We start from the raw sequence: 27043 nt of genomic DNA on the forward strand, positions 1-27043 counted from the left end.
AACAAAAATCAAACTTTTAAAAATGATTTACAAACAAAAATGACAGCAACTTGGTAAATTATATTACAAAATATATATATATTGAGCTTTTAAGTCAGAAAAATTATTTTTCTTATTTTAAGATTTATTAATTAAATACCTTTTAAGACTTTTTAAGGATTTTCAGATTTTTACAGCTGAACAAACGTTTTAAAGCAGATTCTGACATTTCATGTGATTCCTAAAATGGATTTAGTTGCTTTTGCTTTACATGAAAAACATTCTCCTGTTTCACAGATTCAAAAATCAAAGACATATTTGTGTTTCGCTGAGTGCTGACGCGTGTGTTCTGATGGTCCAGGTGTGTGTGTGTGTGTGTGTGTGTGTGTGACTGCAAACAATGTACGTTTTTCATCAGCGGTTGGTTAACAGTCTTTGTCCCTTTATCTGCAGTCTGAACTGCACAACAATGAGAAGTGCTGCTTGTTGGATTCCCATCCAAAAGAGTAAGCACAATATGTTTGTGTGTGTGTGTGTGTGGGGGGGGGGGGGGGAGTGAATGTACCGCTATGTGTGTTTTTGCATCAGTCAGTGAGTTTCAACAACACAAAATACGCCACAAAACAATTACAGGACAGTGTTTCAATGTGTTGACGTGGATTTCCTGTTATTTTAACATTAAGCTGGATTTTAGTCGATCAAACTTTCCTAGTTTGGTCCAAAAACAATCTATATTAAACCCAATGAAGACAATGTCATTGTGATGCTGATACAGTGTTTAAAAGATGCATAATTTACCAAGATCTCCCTGGCAGATGTCTGTCCTGCTGGCTCCTCCAACAATGAACTGAGGGTTTTCACAGATTTCCTGTAAACAACAGTAATAAAAACAAAAGTTAAGGAAGAATCAGCTTTTCATCTGGTTTGTGAGGCTGGGACTAAATTACAGCCGTCTCCAAATAGATGAAACATTCATTATATTAGAGTGACACTTTAAGGTCGTGCAGCAAAACAGTAAATGAGCTCCAATCCAGCCGAGCATCTCCAGGTGAAATCCCACAGCAGCAGTTTAGACTTCCAAAAACATGGTCCCACCTCCCACACGTGTGATCCATCCCCTCCTTATTTAACTTTGCGTGCCTCTCCCCGTCCTCCTACCTTGGGCCTCTTCCAGACGATGTTCTTGACCTTGTTGGACTTGTGTCCGAGCTCCTTGAAGCCCAAAGACTCCACGGTGGCGGGGAAAGACTCATCCTCAAACTGGCTCTTCCCCTGGAGACACTCCTGTCTCAGGGCGTTGAAGTCCTGGCCGTTGAAGCGCAGGGGCTTGTTCAGAGACCCTTCCCCGTCTCTCCTCTCTCGCTCCCGGATCAACCGGTCACAGAAAAAGCCAGACGGTGTATAGGGCATCTCGTCTCAGCTGGCTTTTGTTTTTTTTTAAACTGGCTTTTGCCACTTGTACTAAAGTCTTACCAGCCTCAAAGCCCTGGCATAAATCCAAACTGCTCCTGTGTGATTGGCTCTTTCTCTGCGTGACGTCCCCCTCCCCTTCGTCACAGAATAGATGCAAACGCTCGGTGTGAAAGACTCGACATGCATTCACCTTTGCATTACCCGTGCACATACACACGTATGCACAGAAACTCAACACATCACATAAACGTGTATTTGTTGCTTCCCTATTGGCTGGACCGAACAATGATGTGACCCGGGCTGTGGCATCATTGTTGGGCCACACAAAGGGCCAGAGGGCATGTAAAGAGTGGCCGGTGGATGCCCTGCCTCAGCACAAGGCATTCAACCCCTTTAAACCTGTTCTCAATGGAGCTCAGCATTGAGCAGTCTCAGCATAACTGAGCAGGCTAATGCTACCGAGAGGAGCATCGTACATTAATACAAAGTATAAATCCTGTCCGATGCTCGGGGTATTAAACACACGATGCTGTCTTAAACAGCGTCGGACAGTAACAGATTCATAGCGTGACGGCCTTTTCCTCCCAGATATTCATTTCTTTCTGGTGGGAATAAAACCCAGAATACACATTTTCTTCTGGGATGTAAATAGAAAAAGATATTTGTATTTTAAGAAACCCATAAAAACCCAGAATATCTGCACAGAGATGTTCTCACTGTGCTGTGACAGCCTGAACGATCCTCCTCTGCAACGTCTCAGAGCATTCAGAGCATCTTAAAACATTTGTTTTCTCCCTGAATGATATATTATATGATATATTATATGATATATTAAATGATATACTGTCTACTGTAGAAGCACATCACTGATAATGTGACGGACAAAGATCCTGTAAGTCATTATAACGAGAAACTACTCAAAATAATGACATAAGAAAAGAAAATGATGAGAAACTTTCTTAAAATAATAACTTAGTATCTCAGAATAAGAGATAATTATCTTGAATTAACAATCTCATCTGTTGTTTCTGACGATATCCAATCCAAACGTAGAGCAAAGTGTTCAACACACAGTTGAAAAGACAAAAGAACAATAAATAATAAAAGCACTGAGGCGACGCTCTCACTGAAGTAAAAGTCACAGAATAAAGTTGTGACGGGAGAAAGAGAAACCTTTAATGACTATAGACTCATTTCATTTGTAATACTACCGCTTTAAAACTGATTATTATGTATATTTATGTTTCTTGTACACATTGTTTTAAATGTTTTTTATAAAAAAAATAACTTTTAGCTCTTATTGTTCTGTTTTATTTCTCAAAAGGTGAATCTGAAATTCAATAAAGTAAAATAATTACAACAGTTTCGTGTTTGTCAGCTACACAACATGTTTGTTATGTGCTTATAAACATGATTCTGACACGTTTACCTGTAAACATTCACAGGTGTTAACAAATAAAACTGCTTCTGGTATTTCATTTCAGTATTCAATATAATAAGAAACGATCTCAAAATAATAATAATAATAATAATAATAATAATAATAATAATAATAATAATAATAATAATAATAATAATGAGGGTTAGGGTTAAGATAATGAGAACCTTTCTTAAAACAATGCCTCCAGCTGTTCCCAGTGATTGACAGACGTGCACGTCCCGGTCCCTTGGCCTCTGAGCTGCAGGTCGCTCACGCTCAGCACGCAGCGGCTCCGCTTGTATTGAAATGCAGCAGAAGCATCTTTTGCACCTGGAATTAGATAAAGAAATAAGTTTAGCTTTGCTTTGGATTCTTTTCATATTGTTGTGACGAGGAGGAACAGCCAGGCAGCGGGTTTATATCTGTTTCCAATATTCATCAAATTAAAACACACAAAGTTATTAATAATTAGGAAATCGTGATTGTAATTTACTTTATTTGAAAAAACAAGGCACATGATGTAAAAAATAAATAACATTACTGAGAATTTCTTTTAATTATTATTTAAGAAACATTTCATACATTTTTTCAACAAATCTAAATATGAAAACGTTTTTTCTGAGCGCTCGTCACCTGACGTCACCTGACACATGCACAACACGGACTGAACGACGGCGTCACACTCAAACGTTCCTTCTTCACTGGCAGATCTGCAGACGACAAACATCATCATTTCTTTAGTGATCGTTTCTTCATCTCAGAATCACAGATTTACAATATCTCAAAATAATAAGGCCGTATATATATTTAATAAATATTTGTCTCTTCTGTAATACCTTCTGTATCCCTCTACACGATCCTATAACATCAGGTAACAGTTTGCACTTAAATATCCACAGTTTGTGTTTTCATTTCAGACTTTGAGCTTCCTTTCACGTGTGGTGTATTCTGCCTGCGCAGCAGAAAGCCTTTTTGTCCCGGTAGCCGTCGTCCAGGTACAACTCTCCGTCAGCGACGCCCTGCAGAGACGAGGGAGGGGGGCAGGATTTCACTGATTCAATTATACAAATTATTACATCACTGTTTATGCAAGGTGTGAACTTTGACTCAGTCAGGCATCATTTTGTATCACAGAAGAGAAACTGTCAACACACTTTTAGCAGCTACACCTCTATCTTATAATAATAATAATAATAATAATAATAATAATAATAATAATAATAAGAATAATAATAATAATAATAAGAATAATAATAAGAATAATAAGAATAATAATAAGAATAATAAGATATAATTTTATATAATATACTATACTATTCATATTTAACATTATAATATAATATGATATAATATAAAATAAAATAATATGATATAATATAATAATATAATATGATATAAAATAAAATAATATGATATAATATAATAATATAATATGATATAATAATATAATATGATATAATAAAATATAAAGTGATATAATAATATGATATATTACTATATAATATAATATATAATAAATTATTATATCATATTATATTATTATTAATAATATAATATAATATAATTATATGATATGATATAATAAAATATAATATGATATAATATAATAATATAATATGACATAATTTAATAGAATATACTATAAAGTGATATAATATAAAATGATATAATATAATATAATATATTATTCATATTTAATAATATAATATGATATAATATGATATAATAAAATATAATATGATATGATATAATATAAAAAATAAATATATATATATATATATATATATATATATTAGCATATTACGTAAAGTCGTGAGAACACTCAGTTTAACCGGGTTACATTTGCTTTATGAAACCTGGAACACCAACAGAAGCCATGTTCCCACATCCTTTTAAAGCTTACCTGAGAGTCGAGCGCCACAGTGATTGAGAGGGGGAGCTGCTGTTGTTCGGCTGTACAGGAGCCACTTCCTGTTGACCTGCAGACCACCGAGCCGCCGCGCTGGAACACGGGAACCTGCACAGAGGAAACTCCAGAAAATATAAGTCCGCTTTGTGTGAGTGGCTGGATTCTTTAATAAAAGCAGCATCTTTTTTGTTATTTGGGGACATCATGCATGTATGTATACGTATGTTTAAGTGTATGTATATGTCAGTATATGGTTATGCATATAATATATACTTTATTTTCCCTTGGAAGGTAAAACAAAAAAGTTTTATCATCCAAGCAAAACTTTCTTTTAAATATATTGTATTTTTAGAAAATATTTTTAAATGTAACAACCACATACACACCCTTTTGTTTTGCATTTTTCAATGCACATAATTCTGTTTTGTGTGTCGCTGTGTATTATGTTGTTGGTTGTTTATTTCTGTTTTTTATAGTGTATGAAAACACTGACTAAGTGCAGGGCGACTGGAAGACTCAGAGTCCGGCCTCCTTCATACTCCTCTGCAGAGCGGACGTCAAACCAAACCTAAAAGCAGAAACATGTTATAAAACATCCACGAGCTGCGAGCACATGAGACAGAAGTGACCTGCTGCTAGATTTACCTCATCAGATCCAGGAAGTAAGACTTTGACTTCTTGAGCCCGTGCTTCAGTTACAGGACAGGCCAGCAGAGCTCCTCCTACGTTACAATTAAAGACGGTGAAACTAAGACAAACTAAAGTGCAATAACTCAAAAAATGATAACAAAAAAGGTTGGTTTTTTTATCACCAATCATATACAGGTTGTCCACAGTGAAGGTGCTCGGTTCTCTGGGGAACTCCCCCCACAGAGGTCTGTGCAGGGTTAAACACAGTCAACACTAGCTACCTATACATCTACTTTTTATTTATGTGCAGCTTTAATTCTCTTTTAAAGTCTATCCATCTTTTTCCTACAGGATTTTAAACACCATGAAATAAAGTCTTTTACATTCACATAATAAATAATTAAACATAAAATTCCTGCATTGACACAAAACAAAGAAATAATTAAAACAACTTAAAATAAGAATTGTTTTAATAAATGATAATCTAAACAAAATGAATAATATTAAATATAACAAGTATTTAGAATTTAAAAAATAATTAATTAATTAATGTAGAGCCTCCATATATACTCACATATATGCTGTTTAGCCTTTAATATGCAAGTTATGCAATACTTTTTAATAACAGTGTGATAAGTGCCGCCTGCAGTACCCCCCCTGAGCAGCAGGTGGCAGCAGCACTCACCTGATTGGAGGCAGCCCGCAGGTGTGAGGCAGGTGGAACAGAGCGTACCAGTAGGGCAGCAAACAGTACCTGAGGGTAGAGGAGACTGTGTCTGTAGGAGACTGTGTCTGTAGAGGAGACTGTCTGTAGAGGAGACTGTGTCTGTAGGAGACTGTGTCTGTAGAGGAGACTGTGTCTGTAGAGGAGACTGTCTGTAGAGGAGACTGTGTCTGTAGAGGAGACTGTGTCTGTAGAGGAGACTGTCTGTAGAGGAGACTGTGTCTGTAGAGACTGTGTCTGTAGGAGACTGTCTGTAGGAGACTGTGTCTGTAGAGGAGACTGTCTGTAGGAGACTGTCTGTAGAGGATACTGTCTGTAGAGGAGACTGTGTCTGTAGAGGAGACTGTGTCTGTAGGAGACTGTCTGTAGGAGACTGTGTCTGTAGAGGAGACTGTCTGTAGAGGAGACTGTGTCTGTAGAGGAGACTGTGTCTGTAGGAGACTGTCTGTAGGAGACTGTGTCTGTAGAGGAGACTGTCTGTAGGAGACTGTGTCTGTAGAGGAGACTGTCTGTAGAGGAGACTGTGTCTGTAGAGGAGACTGTGTCTGTAGAGGAGACTGTCTGTAGAGGAGACTGTGTCTGTAGAGGAGACTGTGTCTGTAGAGGAGACTGTCTGTAGGAGACTGTCTGTAGGAGACTGTGTCTGTAGAGGATACTGTCTGTAGAGGAGACTGTGTCTGTAGAGGAGACTGTGTCTGTAGGAGACTGTGTCTGTAGAGGAGACTGTGTCTGTAGAGGAGACTGTCTGTAGAGGAGACTGTGTCTGTAGAGGAGACTGTGTCTGTAGAGGAGACTGTCTGTAGAGGAGACTGTGTCTGTAGAGGAGACTGTCTGTAGAGGATACTGTCTGTAGGAGACTGTGTCTGTAGAGGAGACTGTGTCTGTAGAGGATACTGTCTGTAGAGGAGACTGTGTCTGTAGGGGAGACTGTGTCTGTAGAGGAGACTGTCTGTAGAGGAGACTGTGTCTGTAGAGGAGACTGTGTCTGTAGAGGAGACTGTCTGTAGAGGATACTGTCTGTAGGAGACTGTGTCTGTAGAGGAGACTGTGTCTGTAGAGGAGACTGTGTCTGTAGAGGAGACTGTCTGTAGAGGATACTGTCTGTAGGAGACTGTGTCTGTAGAGGAGACTGTCTGTAGGAGACTGTGTCTGTAGAGGATACTGTCTGTAGAGGAGACTGTGTCTGTAGGAGACTGTGTCTGTAGAGGAGACTGTGTCTGTAGAGGAGACTGTGTCTGTAGAGGAGACTGTCTGTAGAGGAGACTGTGTCTGTAGAGGATACTGTCTGTAGAGGAGACTGTGTCTGTAGGAGACTGTGTCTGTAGAGGAGACTGTCTGTAGAGGAGACTGTGTCTGTAGAGGAGACTGTGTCTGTAGGAGACTGTGTCTGTAGAGGAGACTGTCTGTAGAGGAGACTGTGTCTGTAGAGGAGACTGTGTCTGTAGAGGAGACTGTCTGTAGAGGAGACTGTGTCTGTAGAGGAGACTGTGTCTGTAGAGGAGACTGTGTCTGTAGAGGAGACTGTCTGTAGAGGAGACTGTGTCTGTAGAGGAGACTGTCTGTAGAGGATACTGTCTGTAGGAGACTGTGTCTGTAGAGGAGACTGTCTGTAGGAGACTGTGTCTGTAGAGGATACTGTCTGTAGAGGAGACTGTGTCTGTAGGGGAGACTGTCTGTAGAGGAGACTGTCTGTAGAGGAGACTGTGTCTGTAGAGGAGACTGTGTCTGTAGAGGAGACTGTCTGTAGGAGACTGTGTCTGTAGAGGATACTGTCTGTAGAGGAGACTGTGTCTGTAGGAGACTGTGTCTGTAGAGGAGACTGTGTCTGTAGAGGAGACTGTGTCTGTAGAGGAGACTGTCTGTAGAGGATACTGTCTGTAGAGGAGACTGTGTCTGTAGAGGAGACTGTCTGTAGGAGACTGTGTCTGTAGAGGATACTGTCTGTAGAGGAGACTGTGTCTGTAGGAGACTGTGTCTGTAGAGGAGACTGTCTGTAGAGGAGACTGTGTCTGTAGAGGAGACTGTGTCTGTAGAGGAGACTGTCTGTAGAGGAGACTGTGTCTGTAGAGGAGACTGTCTGTAGAGGAGACTGTGTCTGTAGGAGACTGTGTCTGTAGAGGAGACTGTCTGTAGAGGAGACTGTGTCTGTAGAGGAGACTGTGTCTGTAGAGGAGACTGTCTGTAGAGGAGACTGTGTCTGTAGAGGAGACTGTGTCTGTAGAGGAGACTGTCTGTAGGAGACTGTGTCTGTAGAGGATACTGTCTGTAGAGGAGACTGTGTCTGTAGGAGACTGTGTCTGTAGAGGAGACTGTGTCTGTAGAGGAGACTGTGTCTGTAGAGGAGACTGTCTGTAGAGGATACTGTCTGTAGAGGAGACTGTGTCTGTAGAGGAGACTGTCTGTAGGAGACTGTGTCTGTAGAGGATACTGTCTGTAGAGGAGACTGTGTCTGTAGGAGACTGTGTCTGTAGAGGAGACTGTCTGTAGAGGAGACTGTGTCTGTAGAGGAGACTGTGTCTGTAGAGGAGACTGTCTGTAGAGGAGACTGTGTCTGTAGAGGAGACTGTCTGTAGAGGAGACTGTGTCTGTAGGAGACTGTGTCTGTAGAGGAGACTGTCTGTAGAGGAGACTGTGTCTGTAGAGGAGACTGTGTCTGTAGAGGAGACTGTCTGTAGAGGAGACTGTGTCTGTAGAGGAGACTGTGTCTGTAGAGGAGACTGTCAGTAGAGGAGACTGTCTGTAGAGGAGACTGTGTCTGTAGAGGAGACTGTCTGTAGTGGAGACTGTGTCTGTAGGAGACTGTGTCTGTAGAGGAGACTGTGTCTGTAGAGGAGACTGTCTGTAGAGGAGACTGTGTCTACTTTTATCTGATATCTTTAGTTAATTTGCAGATTCAGATTAATAATACAAAATATATTCAACAAATAAATATGATTTGTTATTATAGGGCAACAACTTTATTGATCCCACGAGGAAAATTCCCAAGCTACACCGCAGATGAAGTATATTAAGTAATTCAAATGAGCTCCACCTTTACCAGCTGCAACACTAAAGTGATAAACACATGAATGTTAATAATTATAATCCAATCATTTTATATATATATTAGTCTGAAATGGGCCACTTTGCACGTATATTTCAATGCAGATACTTTTGGACTTTTACCTGTAACAGAGTATTTCTACACTGTGGTATAACTCCTGAGTACTTCTTCCACCTCAGTAAACTAGATATTAAATGCACAACAGAGTACCTGTAAAAAGCAACATGGCCACTCTTCTTGAACTTTTCTTTTCCTTCATCTTCAGGGACAACACTGAGGAACAAGCAGACAAAAAGGTGGGAACACCTACACATGCACTTTTATACAAACCATGTGGATTGCAATTCAAATGATGGTTTATGTGGCAGTGACTGAGTACATAAACTTAAAACAAATGTGTCCGTGCACAAAATGCATGCAAGTTTCATCCTGCATGTACTATTACTACTATTACTACTGGTCATTAGACATGATCCCACTGTACTTAACAAACCCCATGTAAAGATCAAAGTGGAAGTTTCTGCAAACAGCGTGTTGTTTATACCGGATAACGTGCTGGCTCACTTCCGCCATTCCGACCAGACGAGCATCCGCCGTTAACAGTCGGGTTCTTCTGGTTTGAGCATTAACTATATTACTTTCCTATGTAAACTCTCATTGACATTGACTGCAGAAGAAGCCGTGACTGACAGAAGCGATCAAAACAGAGGATATGATTGCCAATACACCTGACTTCCGGTGAGGATTTTCAAATTAAACTTCCCACTGAAATACTTCTGACTTTTCGGTGCAATTCTGGATTTATTCCACTTGACACATTAGCTAACCTTCCCCACATTTAATTTAAAAGTATTTATATATTATTAGATGAAGATATCTTGTAAATAAGAAGATTTTTTTTAAATGTCACAAAATGTCACGGTTCAGTGAAGGTAAGGACCCAATTGCAGGACGCAGATGATGATTTTAACCAAAAGAGAGCTTTATTGACAAAAGCTAATAAACATACAGAAATACAAAGTAACAAACACAACCGAGCAGGGCACGAACGGGCAGATACGGGGCAGATACGGGGCAGATAACAAACACGCAACATGAAATGACAATCCCACAAAACACACTGGGGCAGACAGGGCTACATACACAGACACCAAACGAAGGAACAAGACACAGCTGGGGAGAAAGGCAGAAACACAAGGGCAGAGTAAATGGACACAGGAGGAACCAATCAACAATCACAGAGGGAAAACACACAGACAGGATGTACAATTAGACATGACATAAGGGGGAGTGAACACTTCAAAATAAAACAGGATATACAAAAATCAAGACTGTGATACAAAATTAAAATTAATTTGGCAGAGATATAGTTTTAAGTTGGATTTAAATTGGATATTCAACCGACATTCACATGTCAACTTGGGGTTGAAGAAGTTATATAACATGCAAACCTTATCTAATTATATCTAACATTAACTACACATTTAGGAAAATGCATTTTCTTTTATAATTGCCTTAATGAAGACTTTTGGTTCAGAGCTAAACATAGTCTGAGAACATTTCTGTTTTTATTTGTTTCTATTTGCTCTTTTAATTTGTATATTTATTTATTTGTAAAACTTCCCCTATTTGTTTACTTTCTTATTTAATTTCCCCTTTTATTTATTTGTTTATATTCATTTTCAAATGTATTCATTTATTTTTGCATTTACTTTATTTATTTTAAAACAATACATTTTTTATTATTTCCCTTTGCATTGACCCCCCCTAATTATTTCCCCAAATGTATTTATTTCTGTATATATTTATTTATGCATTTCTTCTTGCAAATGAAACAATTCAACACATGAAAAAGTGAATTAAATGATATTGAACATGATTTTCTCACGGTAGAGATGGTATGGTAGGGTAAGAAACTGTAATGTAATATGACTCCTACAACATTAGCAACATGCTAGTAGCCGTTAGTTGCCAAGCTAACTGCCTTTCGAATGTTCCGCCGCCATCTTGCGGTGCCACATCGAACTACATCCGACCCGGACTTGGAGGCGGATACGACTTTGAACCGTTATAGTGGACGCACATTAATGAAGATGCCAGATGCACAGACGCATCGGTCATGTTTCTTGCTTTTGGCATTAGTTTTCCGTCTCGGGACAGCGGCAGAGGTCTCCGTATGGAACGTGGAGATCAACTCGGTGAGTGTTACACCCGCGACATTATGCACGTTAACCGTTAGTACACAGCCTGTCGTGCTAAAGCACCCATAGCAGCTGTTAGCCTGGGGTAGCTAGCTAGTTAGCCTCTAGCATTCACTCATCCCGCTGTATAATCCACCTTTTAGTCACAGGATTCTTTGACAGTTGTGGTTTCACTACTCTGACAAGATCACTTTCACATTAGGAATTAGCTAGCTAACAAAAGTCTCGTTTTAAATCTGAATTCTGCCAGCTGGTGCTACATGTAATATGCTACCAGAGGAGTGAAAGCAGGTCATCTGTATGAACGTTATTGATGTGTTACTGAGGGAGAGGAAATCTACAAACATGGAAGTAAAAGAAAGGAAGGTCATATTGTCAGAAATATCAGGTCTATAATGGAGCATTATGTTTAGTTTACAGTAAGATGACGGAACTGTTATAACCTCCAGAGGAGGAAAGTAACGAAGTACATGTACTCAAGTACTAAAGTGTGAGGTACTTTACTTTACTTGAGCATTTCCATTTTCTTATACTTTAAACTTCTACTCCTACATTTATTTGATACCTTTAGTTACTTTGCATTGATTCAGATTATTAAAATAACATAATAAACTATGATGTATTATTCTAGTTTCACTTTAGTGTTATGAAGCTACCCAGCAGTATGAAGTATCTGCAACATCAAAGTGATGAACACATTAATGCATCAATGATTATCATCTAGTATTTTATTTTATTCTGCATAAGGAGTACTTTTACTTTTGGTACTTTAAGTATTTTAATGTAAATAACGTTGTACTTTTAATCAAGTCACGTTTTGAATATAGGATACTTGTATTTCTACATAGTGGTTGCTTCTTTTACTTACTTTCTTTACTTCTGTTTTACCTCGGTGCACGACACCAAGGGCTCCAGTTTAAAGTATTGACAGAAAGGTAAACATTTATCAGATTAATGCATCAATAATTCTAATCTAATAATATAAGATGAAGATATGATAAGCCCTTTATTGATCCTCAGAGGGGAGATTCAGGAGTTGCACCAGAACACAGACAAAATAAATAAGTACAGCTACAAAGAGAAGTAAAAAAGAGGTTTATACAACTAAAGAGTAGAAACTATACACAAATTAACTATATAAGAGCAATTAAACACAACGTTTTGAGGTAAAGTGACAAATTATAAGTCTAATATATATGTAAAGATATATAATGTGATTAAGTAATGATACTTCGTGCTTGTATTAATATAGTAAGTATATCATTTAATATATAGATAGATAGATACTTCATTTATCTGGAGGGAATTGTAGCATCCTAGTAGTTTATACATCATAAAAGATTATAAAATAAAAACACAGGTCTAGCCCCCAGAAAGCTGATGAAGGTAGTTGTAATGTAAGGTGATTAAAAGTATAAGACAGCATAACATATCGAGCCATCTTGCACAATAATCACTTTTACTTTTGGTACTTTAAGACTTTGATTCTGATACTTACTTACTTTTACCTCAATGCATCACTTTCACTACTTGCTTAAATACAAGATCTGAGTTCTTCCTCCAACTCGACCACGAACTGATGTGTGAATGCAGCAGTTTAACGTGTGAGCTGGGAAGTTAATGTGTCATGTGTCATGTGTCATGTCGCCTCGCACTAAAGAGAGACATGCTTTAGTTAATATCCAGAAGCTTGAGGTTCCTCACGTGTGAAACATACACAAAGTGTTTGTGTTGTGTCCACTGTGCACCGTGTGGTTTGCAGAGAGCTCATGAAAAAGCTGATTCTTTATAATCATGTTTGCAATATCAACTTGCGTGATGAACAAAAGACTGGGATTTATCTCTAGAAAAGTGCACTTAAATGTAACCATCATTCTTTTCTTTCATTGCTGCCTTTTGTGTTCAGTTCAAGCTTCAATTTGTTCAATAAAACAACGTTGGAAATGATTGTTAGCAGTTTTAGCAACGACTCATTTTTCTGGTGTTTTCAGACACAGGATGCTGTGTTTCGAAAGACGCTGTACGCCAACACCACCATCTTCATAAAGTGTGAGTAGTTTGACCTCTTCATCATGTGTTGTGCACGTCTGTGGTTAAATGTCGTCTATGGTGTTGTTGGTTAATAACGTGCCTCCCTGTGTGTGCAGCAGACACTGTTTTGACCGCAGTGAAAATGTTTTTGAGGCTGAACGCAACAAATATGGTTTGTTGGTGATAATAAATAAATAAATAAATAAATAATATATATATATATATATATATATATATATATATATATATATATATATATATATATATATATATATATATATATATATATATATATATATATATATATATATATATATAAAAAAATAATATTAGTGCAGCCTCATCTGTATCTGCAGCTGTGCACAGATACAGTACATCCTTGTTGTTGTTTATTCCGGCCCTCGTTGTCTTGTCAGTGGTGAACTCCTCCATCAGGAACCTTAATTAAAAGTCGGTTGTTGTGCACAGAAAGGCCCTTTATGTCCTCTTTGCCTCTTTCCTCTCAAATGTTATGCAGCTCCTGGGGGATGATTTGACTTCTTAGTTTTGACCCAGTTACAATATAATATACCTCATGGTGGTTTTAGTTAAAAAAACATAATAAGAAGTAGTAACTCCACCATCTCAAGAACTCAAGAACTCAAAAGTGTTTGAACATTTAAAAGTCAGCTGGAAGGACATTGTTGTGCTGTCCCGTCCCAGGATGTGTTCATGGCTGAACCTCAAACATTCTGTATAACAAGCCGGATGTGCTGCAGCCTGCAGGCCGGATGTTCCTGGAGAACCTGCAGGACTGAACGCCTTGGCACGGACGAGTTATATTCCTTAAAGAAAGTTAATTTAAATTAATTTAATCTGCTGAATCACTTTATTCAAATTTAAGCATTTTGTCTGAGGATTTAAATATTTTCCAGGATGATGACGTCATAAAAAGAAGCTTTGAATGTAAAGAAACTCTGTGCAGCTGTATTTGATGGTAAACAGCATCAGCAGCAGTCATAAAGTGAGAAATCAATAATACTGTCAATAAAGGAGAGATGCTGATTTCATCTCTCACTGTGGCAGACAATAGACCAGCATGCAATGCAGCAACAATTTCGCTAGACGAGGGAGGTTTGTGGGAAACAAAACAAGTCCCTCCTGTAACGTGAGGATGTGGAACAGCTGATGTGACGGAAGGTGTTTTATGATCCAGCGCTGTCAGACACTTACGTCGTCTCTTATGTCTCTGCAGTCCAGGGTGACACGTGTGATAAAAACCTGGCCTTCAACATCAGCTGGTACCTGCGCTCCTCTGTCTGCTACAACGAGGTCTTCAACACACCGGTGAGTCCCGACTTACTGAAGGGATTGTGTGCAAGACAAGTTTACATACTTATCTTCCAACACAGATGCACTGAACCGGTCGTATATCCGACTTAACCTTCATCCGTCGTCAAATTAATGACACGTTTGTCTTGTTTCTGGATCGTAAATGTAGCTTCCTGCCTGTCTTTCATTGATTTAAAATAATGAAGCAGCATCCGAACAGTTGTACAGGTGATCTGATGTCCCTGCTTCTCCCCTCACTGTCCTGTTTGCAGGACAACAAAGCGATGAACATGTTTGATATGGATCACATGTTGAAAGACCACTGGAGCGGCTTCTACAGTCATGGCTACATGTACTTCGAAAACTGCTCCTCGCTCTTCTTACCGAAGGTTTGTGACAGTTCTCTAATGTCAGTGTTTTACAATATACATACAGTTTGTCTCAGCCGCTAAAATAAATGACTTGTTCAATGTTATAAGCATATATTTAGGTATTCAAATGAAGTTTAATATGGAGTTAGAATGAGCTAATTATAACTTGTGTTTCTTATAGTTTATTTAGTTAATTTAGATCAAAGTTTTAAGTTTGGTAATGAATAAATAATATTCTTGAAGTTACCAGAAGCTGAAACATCTACAGTCGACGCTGTTACAGATTCTGTCAGCAGGTCGTGAGTGAAATAGTGAAACGTCCAAACATATATATTTATATTGATATCTCTTTCTCCTCACTAGGTGTATTACGCAGACTTTAACCCATATCAGCCGCTCACCAGCCCGAAGGTGAGTCTCTGCCTGTGAAAGGGATTAAAAGACATTGAGCATAATATCTAAGAACTTGCTCTGTGTTTTATGTTCTGCTCAGAGCGACCCGTCCAACCAGAGCCTGATCTGGCCCGACAAGCCGGTAAGATATGTTGCTGTTAATGCAAATGTCTTTAAATATGCGTTTCAGAAAAGACAAAAACAATGCAGACATGTAACCATTTATGAGAATGAACGCGAGAGAATATATAATAAAATGGACCTAAAAGATATAATAAGTAGAAAGTATCACGGGGACTCCGTCCTACGATGTAAAACCACAACCGTGTCCTAACATTTCCTCGTTTATGGTTCAGTGCTCTGAAAGTTCAGATTCTTTGCATCTGTCTGCAGGATGTCAGTGCGGTGGCCAAAGCGTGGGAGGACAGTCCGTATCTGTTCATCGTGAAGGTGCAGCCCGTGTTACGTGGAGTGGAGGACGAAGACATCGGGGCGGAGCCGCTCAACTTTGCTTTCACAAGTGAGAAACACAATTTGACTCCAACAGCTTCAGAGTCCGTCATCTTTACTGCTCAGATACATTAGTGAAGACCTCACATCTCACAGAACTTAGATACATGAGTGAAGACCTCACATCTCACAGAACTTAGATACATGAGTGAAGACCTCACATCTCACAGAACTTAGATACATTAGTGAAGACCTCACATCTCACAGAACTTAGATACATTAGTGAAGACCTCGCATCTCACAGAACTTAGATACATTAGTGAAGACCTCACATCTCACAGAACTTAGATACATTAGTGAAGACCTCACATCTCACAGAACTTAGATACATTAGTGAAGACCTCACATCTCACAGAACTTAGATACATTAGTGAAGACCTCACATCTCACAGAACTTAGATACATGAGTGAAGACCTCACATCTCACAGAACTTAGATACATGAGTGAAGACCTCACATCTCACAGAACTTAGATACATTAGTGAAGACCTCACATCTCACAGAACTTAGATACATTAGTGAAGACCTCACATCTCACAGAACTTAGATACATTAGTGAAGACCTCACATCTCACAGAACTTAGATACATTAGTGAAGACCTCACATCTCACAGAACTTAGATACATTAGTGAAGACCTCTCATCTCACAGAACTTAGATACATTAGTGAAGACATCTCATCTCACAGAACTTAGATACATTAGTGAAGACATCTCATCTCACAGAACTTAGATACATTAGTGAAGACATCTCATCTCACAGAACTTAGATACATTAGTGAAGACATCACATCTCACAGAACTTAGATACATTAGTGAAGACCTCACATCTCACAGAACTTAGATACATGAGTGAAGACCTCACATCTCACAGAACTTAGATACATGAGTGAAGACCTCACATCTCACAGAACTTAGATACATTAGTGAAGACCTCACATCTCACAGAACTTAGATACATTAGTGAAGACATCTCATCTCACAGAACTTAGATACATTAGTGAAGACCTCACATCTCACAGAACTTAGATACATTAGTGAAGACATCTCATCTCACAGAACTTAGATACATTAGTGAAGACATCTCATCTCACAGAACTTAGATACATTAGTGAAGACCTCTCATCTCACAGAACTTAGATACATTAGTGAAGACATCTCATCTCACAGAACTTAGATACATTAGTGAAGACCTCTCATCTCACAGAACTTAGATACATTAGTGAAGACCTCACATCTCACAGAACTTAGATACATGAGTGAAGACATCTCATCACATCTCACAGAACTTAGATACATTAGTGAAGACCTCACATCTCACAGAACTGAGGGACAGAAGTGACTTCTTATGTATTTCCTCAGTGAAAGTGGAGATGAAGGGACCTCACGACTACTCTTCTCCAGCAGACTGGCCCCTGATGATGGTGCGTGCTATAAATTAAAAAGTCTTGTTGGGGGGGGGGGGGGGGGGTCTTCTTCCTGATCCCAGTCGAGGCTCTGAGGACAGACTTGATGCAAATGTTTGATTTGTGATATTGGACTTTAGATGAACGTGACTTCACTGCATGTGGTTGAACTCCTCTGAAGTCTCACATGGACACTTTGTCCTGAGAAGGACAGTCTTCATTTTAATTGTGACATTTTCAAGGTTAGGAATATTCTAGAAAGTTGAATTTACTTCTTGAAAAATGTTTTGATTTACAACATAATCTGGTGTTTCATCTACACAATCACTCGTGTAAACCAAAAGTCAAGCCGGAGCCAGCTGAGCATGACATAATCACGATCAGAACATATAATCAGAGTCCATATGAACAGCTGGTAAAGTAAACAAAGTGCTGTGGGTAAGAAATAACCCTGTAAACTGTTAAGGCCCCTTGAAAGTGCTTCGAGTTTGTAACGTGCAACACCCCCCTCTGCTCTCCGTGCCAGTTCTTCATGATCATGTGCATTGTGTACGTGCTGTTCGGGGCCCTCTGGCTCTTCTGGTGCGCCTGCTACTGGAGGGATCTGCTGCGGATACAGTTCTGGATCGGCGCCGTCATCATCCTCGGGATGCTGGAAAAAGCTGTGTTTTACTCCGAATACCAGAGCATCCGCTACAAAGGAGACTACGGTTGGTGGATTTAATACATCTGCTCGTCTGTGTTTCATCTCCGTCCTTCAGTCTGATGAGTTAGTTTGTGTGTTTCCTCTTCACAGTTCAAGGGGCGGTGATCTTTGCGGAGCTGCTCTCTGCACTCAAACGATCTCTCGCCCGGATCCTGGTCCTCATCGTCAGTCTTGGCTACGGCATAGTCAAGTAGGTTTACTCTTTTAAAACTGACCTTTCGCCTCATGTTATACGATACTTAATTTACGCCAGTCCACACACACACACACACACACACACACACACACACACACACACACACACACACACACACACACACAGATAATTAAGTCAAGAATCCCCAAATTAAAGAATCGTAAAAAGAACTTCAACAGTTCTGCAGTGGAAGTGCTTCATATGTGGATATAGAACTAAACAGATGCCTGGATGTGTTTTCAGAAGAGATTTATTTGGTGAATGAGGCTCATTGTTCTTACAGAAATACTCTCATTTCTATGATTCGTGAGTGTAATGGAAGTTTCCCCTCACCTGCAGGCCCCGGCTGGGGACCACAGTGCACCGGCTGGTCGCTGTCGGGCTTCTCTACCTGCACTTCTCCTCTGTGGAAGGTGTTCTCAGAGTGACCGGTGTAAGTATCAACTCATAATAAACCTATTGGCAGAAACAGATACCAGGTAGGACACAGGGACAGATAATTAATTAAAATTAAACACATTTCCTTTTTTGTGACGGCTTCACAATAAAATCCAACCCGTGTTTTGCCAGTTGAAAGCTTTTATTGTGAAGTGTTGTTGAAAGCTTTTATTGTGAAGTATTGTGCAGTGGAAGTGTTTGACTTGTATTAGCAGGAACTGTGAGGCTGATATCAGACGGTGATTATTTGCTGCATTGTTTCCTGTGAATGTGCAGAGAAGAAATTCATAATTCATAAAAGAAAGTAATAATTAGTAACAATAGCTAATAATAAATAAAAGTAATAATACCACAAATACAAGTAGAAATAAAAGTCCTGAATGAAAAATGTTACTAAATTAAAGGTATTAGTAAAAAAGTACTAGATGTGCAGAAAAGCTCATTTATGAATAATAATAAAGATCTGTAGATTATATTATTGAATTATAGACATTAATAATGTCACATCACTTTTAATGTTGCAGCTGGTGAAGGTGGTAATGTGTTTAAATACTGCGGTTAATCTATAATAATGCATCATATGTTCTATTAATAATCTGTAAAGTAGAAAAGGTATTCAACATATGTAGTGGAGTAAAAAGTTAAATATTTGCCTAATTAAATTATAAGTACCTTTTTTATTGAAAAAGGATGAGAGAGGAAGCCCTCACTTCTCTTTCTCTTCTCTTCTCTAATCCTTAATTCATCATTTTCTGTGGCAGATGAATTTCATCCAGGAATATCTACCGCGCTGCATCTCATGTGTTGCAGACGGGACATTAGCTGGTGGTGTTTCTTTATATATAAATGGCGCAGCTTTCAAGGCACTCTGAATAAATAAAGTGGATTTGAGTGGAGAGAGAAGGTTACGCAGGGACTCCGTCTCCAGGAGGCTTTCAAGTGATGATAACGGGGAGTGACGTATTTGATCGAGAGTGAAATTCAGACGCAGCCAAAGACTCAGCAGCAAGTTCAACAAGTCACACAGCACAATGTTAACACATAAAACATAAAATAAGAAAGACGGGAAGAAAAATGGAGCAGTTGTGTGTGTGTGGGGAGACTTCACTCTTCACCACATCTGAGCACAAGTCAATATTAAATAAATAAATAGATATAAAATATGCCTATGAAGTAGTGTGATAGCCACGTCCCATTCATTTGAATATAACAGATGGAAAATAAATAGAGCTGGTAAATAAATGTAGAATTAGATAATAATAATAATAATCCCCTAAAGTAATAAATGTAGAATTGTGAAATAAAAGTCCCCTGAATTAATACATTTGGGATTTTTGTAATTATGAACCCTCCTTTCCAGTACCTTGGAGTAGACTTTACCAGGGAGGCTGAGAAGTGTGATACCCCTGTAGTTGGCACACACTCTCTGGTCCCCCTTTTTAAATAGGGGAACCACCACCCCGGTCTGCTAACCCCTAGGCACTGTCCCAGACTTCCACGCCATGTTGACGAGGTGTGTCAACCAAGACAGCCCCTCAACACCCAAAGCCTTCAGCATTTCTGGACGGATCTCATCAACCCCTGCGGCTTTGCCACTGTGGAGTTGTTTGACTAACTCAGTGACTTCCATCAGGGAAATTGACGATGATCCCCCATCAGCTTCCAGCTCTGCCTCAACCATAGAGGGCGTGTTAGTCGGATTCAGGAGTTCCTCAAAGTGCTCCTTCCACCGGCCGATAACCTTCTCAGTCGAAGTCAGCAGGGTCCCACCCTTGCTGTACACAGCTTGGATGGTTCCTCGCTTCCCCCTCCTGAGGTGCCGGATAGTTTTCCAGAAGCACCTTGGTGCCGACCGAAAGTCCTTCTCCATAGCTTCTCCAAACTTCTCCCACACCCGCTGCTTTGCTTCTGACACGGCAGAGGCTGCCGTCCTTCGGTACCCTGCAACTGTTTCCAGAGTCCTCCTGGATAACAAAACCCGGAAGGACTCCTTCTTCAGTCGGACGGCTTCCCTGACCACCGGGGTCCACCACGGTGTTCGAGGGTTACCGCCCCTTGAGGCACCTAAGACCTTGAGACCACAGCTCATCACCGCAGCTTCAGCAATAGAGGTTTTGAACATCGCCCACTCAGGTTCAATGCCCCCAACCTCCACAGGGATGGCTGAAAAGCTCCGCCGGAGGTGTGACTTGAAGAGGACAGGGGCTTCCTCCAGATGTTCCCATGTTCACCCGCACTACCCGTTTGGGTTTACCAGGTCTGTCCAGAGTCTTCCCCCACCCCTTGATCCAACTCACCACCAGATGGTGATCAGTTGACACCTCCACCCCTCTCTTCACCCGGGTGTCCAAAACATGCGGCCTCAGATCAGATGATACGATTACAAAATCGATCATTGACCTTTGGCCTAGGGTGCTCTGGTACCACGTGCACTTATGAGCATCCTTATGTTCGAACATGGTGTTTGTTATGGCCATTCCATGACTAGCACAGAAGTCCAACAACAAACAACCGTTTGGGTTTAGATCAGGGAGGCCCTTCCTCCCAATCACGCCTCTCCAGGTGTCTCCATCATTTCCCACGTGCGCGTTGAAGTCTCCCAGCAAGACTACGGAGTCCCCTACTGGAGCCCCCTGCAGGGCTCCATTCAGGGTCTCCAAGAAGGCCGAATACTCCGAACTGCGATTTGGGGCATAGGCACAAACAACAGTCAGCGTTTTCCCCCCCATAACCCGAAGGCGTCTCGTCCACCGGGGTGAACTCCAACGTAGCGGCGGCGCTCAGCCGGGGGCTAGTGAGTATCCCCACACCTGCCCGACGCCGCACACCTTGGGCAACTTCGGAGTCCAACCCCTGTCCAGGAGTCGGTTCCAGAGCCAAGACTGTGCGTGGAGGTAAGCCCCACCAGATCCAACTGGTAGCGCTCCACCTCCCGCACTAGTTCCGGCTCCTTCCCCCACAGAGAGGTGACGTTCCATGTCCCCAGAGCCAGCCTCTGCTGCCCGGGTCTGGTCCGTCGAGGTCCCTGACCATCACTGCCACCCGTGTGACAGCGCACCCGACCCCAGCGGTTCTTCCTGTGAGTGGTGGGCCCACAGGATGGATGGATGAGAGGCACCACGTAGCTTCTTCGGGCTGTGCCCGACCTGGCTCCGTGGCAAACCCGGCCACCAGGCGCTCACTGTCGGGCCCTCCCTCTGGGCCTGGCTCCAGACGGGGGCCCCAGGCTTTCTCCGGGCAGGGTCTGGCCCCCTCGCCTGAGACCAATTTGCCTTGGGAGACCCTACCAGGAGCACTAGGCTCCAGACAACACAGCTCTCAGGTTCATAGGGACACACAAACCTCTCCACCACGGTAAGGTTCCCGGAGAGGAAATAATAAATGTATTTATTAAATTATATTTACATTTATTTATATATTTATTATATTATTGTCTCATTGATTTATTTAATATTGACTTTAATGGAATTCCATACCAACTTATCTAATTTAAAAATAATTTAAAAACACTGAATTTCTTTACGGTGAAGTAATTCTTCTCTGTCATGTTCACTCTCTGCTCTCTGCTTTCCTCTTGGCTCATGTTTCGTCTCGTCTGTAACATCCAACTCTTGTTGTTCCAGGGTTTCTACGGGACGGTCGCCCTGGTGGCTAATCTCAGCCTCTCCCTCATCGACTCCTGCGTCATGTGGTGGATATCCTTTAGCCAACCTGCCAAACCGGCTGCTCAATGCTAATCAAGGACGTAGATTTAGACGCTTTTGATTGTGGTTACTTGAATGTATTTGCAGTTCTCCTTAATTAATCTACATTTTCATCAGTCTGTCTCAGACCATCCGTCTCCTGCAGCTCCGCAGGAACATAGTGAAGCTGGCTCTGTATCAGCACTTCACAAACACTCTCATCTTCTCTGTTGTCGGTGAGTAGCGACTGCTATGAGATGATTTCCTCTCAGCTGCTTCATTATGATCCGTTTAAGGGAAGTTCACTCGTCAAAGTATAAAACCTGCACGAAATCTGATAAGTTGATGTCACAGACAATGTTACAGCCTGTCACATGTAATCATAAAAGGTACAATGTCCTGTAGGGGTTACATATATGCTCCTTCTGTATTTTAATATGTAAATGCAGTTGTATATTATCCATAACATTTTCTAATGTTGCTCCCGCTGCTGGGAGGTTTCATATTCTGTTTCTCAGCATATTGTTTCCAGACATGAAACTGAGCCGCGTGTTTCCTTTGTGTCCACAGCTTCCATCATATTCATCATCTGGACCACCAAAGTCTTCAAGCTGGTAGACTGCCAGACGGTCAGTGTGTTCTCCGTCCCTGAGGGATTGTTGTGCTTTTCCCTTCGTGACGTTTCTGCGTCTTGTTTGTACAGAGATGAAAAGTGAATTGATTTGAACCTGAGAACTTCATCAACTCTCTATTCTCTATTCTATTTCTACTCGTTCCGCAGGGTTGGAGGGACTTGTGGGTGGACGACGCTTTCTGGCGTCTCCTGTTCTCCGCCATTCTGCTGGTGATCATGGTGCTGCTGCGGCCCTCCGCCAACAGCCAGAGGTCAGAGTCACAAAACCTTCTGTCACATGAAGCTGCCAGGAGTCGTATTTAACGTGTTCTGGTTCTGCCTTCTTCAGGTTCTCTCATTCTCCTCTGATTGATGAAGATGATGATGAGGAAGAGGCCAAGGAGCCCATGCTGAGTGAAGCTTTTGGTAAGAATTATTATTCTCCTGCTTTCCCTGGCGAGACCAGTCGAGTGTCCTCTAAAGATTGATAGTGAGTTATAGCACTTCAGAAATATTGGACCATTTCCATTCCGGCCGCTGCACCTTCCCTCGGCGACCACTTCTCCTCCGTGTGCACGCTCAACTGCAGCGTGCGTTGAGAGGGAAGTTCGTAGTGAAGCTTGCTGCTGTGTTTACACGCTGCACCGTCGAGAAGGAAGCTTCATCCAGATCAGCCTCTGACACATCAACACATCTGAGCTCAAGTATCCAGTAAAAGCATTAATAGAACTAATATTAGTATTTAAATATAGTTTCAGGTCAACTCACCGGATGTGTGGATCCCAGCGCCACACGGGCTGCAGGGTGTCACATAAACATACACAATGCTCCATATGTAACCAGTAGCTTCTGTTCTGATGGCGCTCTGTGATCGGGCCAGAGATGTTTGATTTGTGTTGCACCTGCAAGACTTCTGTGCATCTGTAAACTCTGACAAACACACTCGTCTGCAAATAATAGAAGTGTGTTCAGATCCTATAAAGATGATCTGCTCAAAGTCAACTGAGGTTCAGGTTATATAATGTGTACTCGCAGATATGTGGAGAACACATCCTGCAATCATGTACAAGTATGAATGGAACTTTTCATATCCTAATCATATTGTTGCACAATGGACTTGTGTGTGATCTCAATGAGCTTTCTCTTTGTTCTTCAGAGGGAATGAAGATGAGAGGCTCAAAGCCCGACTCCAATGGCTCCCAGAAGCTGTTGAGTAAAGAGGTGGGTCCATCTTCTGCTTCGTCCCTGTGACATGTTCTCCTTTTACTCTGTGTTGTATTTATAAGAATGTTGATTCAATAAAGGTTCTCATTCGATCTATAACTTAATTATGTTGTATTTCTTACCTCTCGACAGGATGAAGACTTGAAATGGGTTGAGGAGAACATTCCTACAACTATTGTTGACGTGTAAGTAAAGTGTATTTAAATGTAAGTGTGTGTGGAGTATTACCCGACCTGCAGTTTGTGGTTTAAAGCTGTAATCCCTGTTAATGTCATATTGCTTCAGTTCATGTAAGTGTGTTATTGTAGCTGATCAAGCAGCTCAGACTATAACTATGTATCTTTAATACTGAAATATCAACACTTTGGAGGCACAAAGAAACTATAGTATGTTCGAATGCTGTGTGAATGCATTGACTGTGTTTCCTCCTCCACACAGAGCTCTCCCTGTGATGCTCGATGAAGAAGAGGTAAACGCTCGTCCCGTGATGTCATCACATTTCTCTCTGGTTAAAATGCTTCTGCTAATGACCTTTACTGTGCTCTCACTCCACAATCACATGACTGCATGCAATCATCTGGCTTTGCTTTTTTACAGGAAATCCTGAAAACCAAGATGGAGAGATCCAAAATGGAGTAGAAGTCAATGCGATAAAGATGATGTGAGAATGAAAAGAAAGCGATTTCACTGAGGCAGCGATGAATGCATCTCAGTGATCTGATTACCAAAAAATGTGGGCAAAGCCAACCTTTCTCTCCAGGAACTGCGTTGTAATTTTAATTTCACAGGTATTGTGTAACATTGTAATAAGCTCAAAGATGTGTGTTTATATGAAGTACTGTTCTGTGCAGCCAGCAGACGGACGGGTTGGCTTTTAATGTCAGGATCTGCATCGGGGGAGGCGTGCAGCTGACGCACTTACACAGCAGAGCACTTTGATAAATGTTTTATTTGTTTTAAAGATGTTTTTTTAATGTCGCACTCTCGGCTAAAATCAGGCGGAATCTGAGTCGGTATCTGTTTCACACGATGTCCTTTTGTTGTTTTAGACTAATACAGTATTTAACACTTCAGATAAGTTTCCCACCCTGCAGAAGTGACCACCAGCCTCTGATTGGTCACATTTGTAGGACGGTGAGGTTTGATTTTAGATTCTCAGCAAATGAATCAGATGATTGTACAAACAGAAGAAACACGTGCTGAGAACACCAAGTTATTGTGCATAACAAGGTTATATTCAGACACTTGAACTCAAGCTTCTCTTCATAAATGTGCGGTGACACACTGGAAGTGTAAAACAAATGTTGTTATCAGCAGGTGTTTCATTGCGTTACATGCGTATGGTATGATTTACCATTTAGCCAGATCACTACAGACGATGCTTTTACCTAATCTGAAGAAATGTTCTGCTCATTTCAGCCGCTCCAACGTACGTTTGTCTCATCGTTAACACATGACTAACACTTTGTTGTCTGGCTAACTGAGTAATCCTAAATATAGAAATAATGAACTTACTGTTACTCTATGTACTTTAAACACGGCTGCGTCAGTGAATATTGACACTTGAAGCGTCATTTGTGTTAAATAGAAAGCACTGTTTTCCGGGCTGGGGGAATCATCAGAAGTGTTCACCTTGTGCGCCGAGCGTTCCTCTTCTCTGAGATCTTAACACCCGACAGTCCCAAGCAACTGAACATACGACTAATGAAGGTGATTTCCAAGCTTTTACTGGCGAATGAAAGACTTCTTGATCCTCAGTGAGTGGAGGAAATGTTCCAGACCCGTTGCAAGGAAAAGTAGTCATGAGTCTAAAATTAAGGATGTTTATTTTTTATCTCTTTAAAAAGTAACATTTTGTAGCTTCTCACTTAATTGCAGTGATTTGTGTCCACTTGTCAGCAAAGTAAAACTTTCTTTTAGCTACTGAATTACAGAATCAAATGATTTACTGTATGTACGTAATTGTTTCTCACTAACTGGGCCAGAGTTTTGTTAAGGTCTTCACTTTAATTCAGTCGTTTAAAAACACAAAATCTCTACATGTTAAATTATTAACTTTCATTTCACTGCAATTTTATTCCATTCATGCTAAAAATAATCTTGCCTTGTGTGGCAGTTATATTCCCTGTCCTTGTTCAATCTACTGCATTACGTGTGGATATTCTAAATTCCTTAATTTATGTTTTTTTTAATATATTCGTCCAAGTCTTGTTGAGGATATTTTATTTTACAAAGACACTAAAGCCCAATTTCTGGATGTGAGTCTGCATAGTATTGTAAAGCTGACGATATTGTATGGCTTTTTGTATGGATTGTGTGTCCTGCAAATAAAATTTGTATTGAAACACAATATCAGTTTCTGTTTGTGTGCATGTAGGTCCCCGTTACTTTAGCATATTGTCTTTTTTACAGAAGGAACGTGAAATTAACTGTAAAATTTAATTAATTAAAAAGAAAATGCAAAATAGCAAGACACCTATCCAAACACGAGACAACTGAAACAAACCACACCAATAAAGGAATTGGGTCTAACCAGGAATTGAAGCACATATTTTTTTCTTTTATTAAGAGTAAATAATTCATTTTTAAAAACTGAAATATATATATATATATGAATATGAATATATATATATATGAATATATATATATATATGAATATATATATATATATATATATATATATGTGTGTATATTATATGTGTGTATATATTATGTGTATATATATATGTGTATATATATATGTGTAATATATATATGTGTATATAATATATATGAATATATATTATGTGTATATATATATATGAATATATATATATATATATATCATGAATATATATATATAT

The 27043-nt window shown here is 40.1% G+C and overlaps 3 protein-coding genes across 9 annotated transcripts in view; 1 reads left to right on the forward strand and 2 right to left on the reverse strand.

The window, feature by feature from the left end:
• Positions 1-2665, reverse strand: part of capn3a (calpain 3a, (p94)) — a 15474-nt gene extending 12809 nt beyond the window's left edge. Inside the window, exons 1-2 of one of the 2 annotated variants that reach the window (XM_029460414.1) lie at positions 1138-2665; positions 778-847 (exon numbers count right to left, since the gene is read on the reverse strand). In XM_029460414.1, coding sequence (XP_029316274.1) covers positions 778-847; positions 1138-1389 — 322 coding nt within the window. In that variant the 5' untranslated portion in view covers positions 1390-2665. The remainder of the gene's footprint in view (positions 1-777; positions 848-1137) is intronic. The other variant, XM_029460415.1, reaches the window with a different exon arrangement.
• Positions 2666-2672: 7 nt separating this feature from the next.
• Positions 2673-9819, reverse strand: ganc (glucosidase, alpha; neutral C). 4 transcript variants are annotated; one of them, XM_029460420.1, is made up of 9 exons: positions 9663-9819; positions 9329-9391; positions 6037-6105; positions 5367-5598; positions 5215-5289; positions 4716-4829; positions 3649-3831; positions 3456-3522; positions 2673-3142 (listed from the first exon to the last, which is right to left on the reverse strand). In XM_029460420.1, exons 1-7 carry the CDS (start codon positions 9689-9691, stop codon positions 3745-3747), a joined length of 669 nt encoding a protein of 222 aa, XP_029316280.1. In that variant the 5' UTR covers positions 9692-9819; the 3' UTR covers positions 2673-3142; positions 3456-3522; positions 3649-3744. The 4 variants fall into 4 exon arrangements, with proteins under 4 accessions (XP_029316280.1, XP_029316279.1, XP_029316281.1 ...); XM_029460419.1 differs by having other exon boundaries at positions 3446-3522; XM_029460421.1 differs by having other exon boundaries at positions 3446-3522; positions 5367-5443; positions 6037-6109; positions 9319-9391.
• Positions 9820-11094: 1275 nt separating this feature from the next.
• Positions 11095-26550, forward strand: LOC115027229 (transmembrane protein 87A-like). Of its 3 annotated transcripts, none has more exons than XR_003834368.1 (21): positions 11095-11316; positions 13311-13368; positions 14585-14676; positions 14934-15050; positions 15396-15443; positions 15526-15567; positions 15819-15945; positions 17297-17358; positions 17867-18050; positions 18137-18236; positions 18582-18675; positions 22304-22375; positions 22491-22599; positions 22934-22992; positions 23145-23248; positions 23326-23402; positions 24133-24197; positions 24333-24385; positions 24639-24669; positions 24798-24988; positions 25789-26550. XR_003834368.1 is itself a non-coding variant. In XM_029460418.1 (21 exons), the coding sequence occupies exons 1-20, from the start codon at positions 11110-11112 to the stop codon at positions 24837-24839; spliced, it is 1743 nt and encodes a 580-aa protein (XP_029316278.1). In that variant the 5' UTR covers positions 11095-11109; the 3' UTR covers positions 24840-24861; positions 25789-26550. The 3 variants fall into 3 exon arrangements, 2 of the variants coding, with proteins under 2 accessions (XP_029316278.1, XP_029316276.1); XM_029460418.1 differs by having other exon boundaries at positions 24798-24861; XM_029460416.1 differs by having other exon boundaries at positions 24798-26550.
• The last annotated feature ends 493 nt before the right edge of the window (positions 26551-27043 follow it).

Source organism: Cottoperca gobio, chromosome 22 (assembly GCF_900634415.1).
Source record: "Cottoperca gobio chromosome 22, fCotGob3.1, whole genome shotgun sequence".
NCBI lineage: Eukaryota > Metazoa > Chordata > Actinopteri > Perciformes > Bovichtidae > Cottoperca > Cottoperca gobio.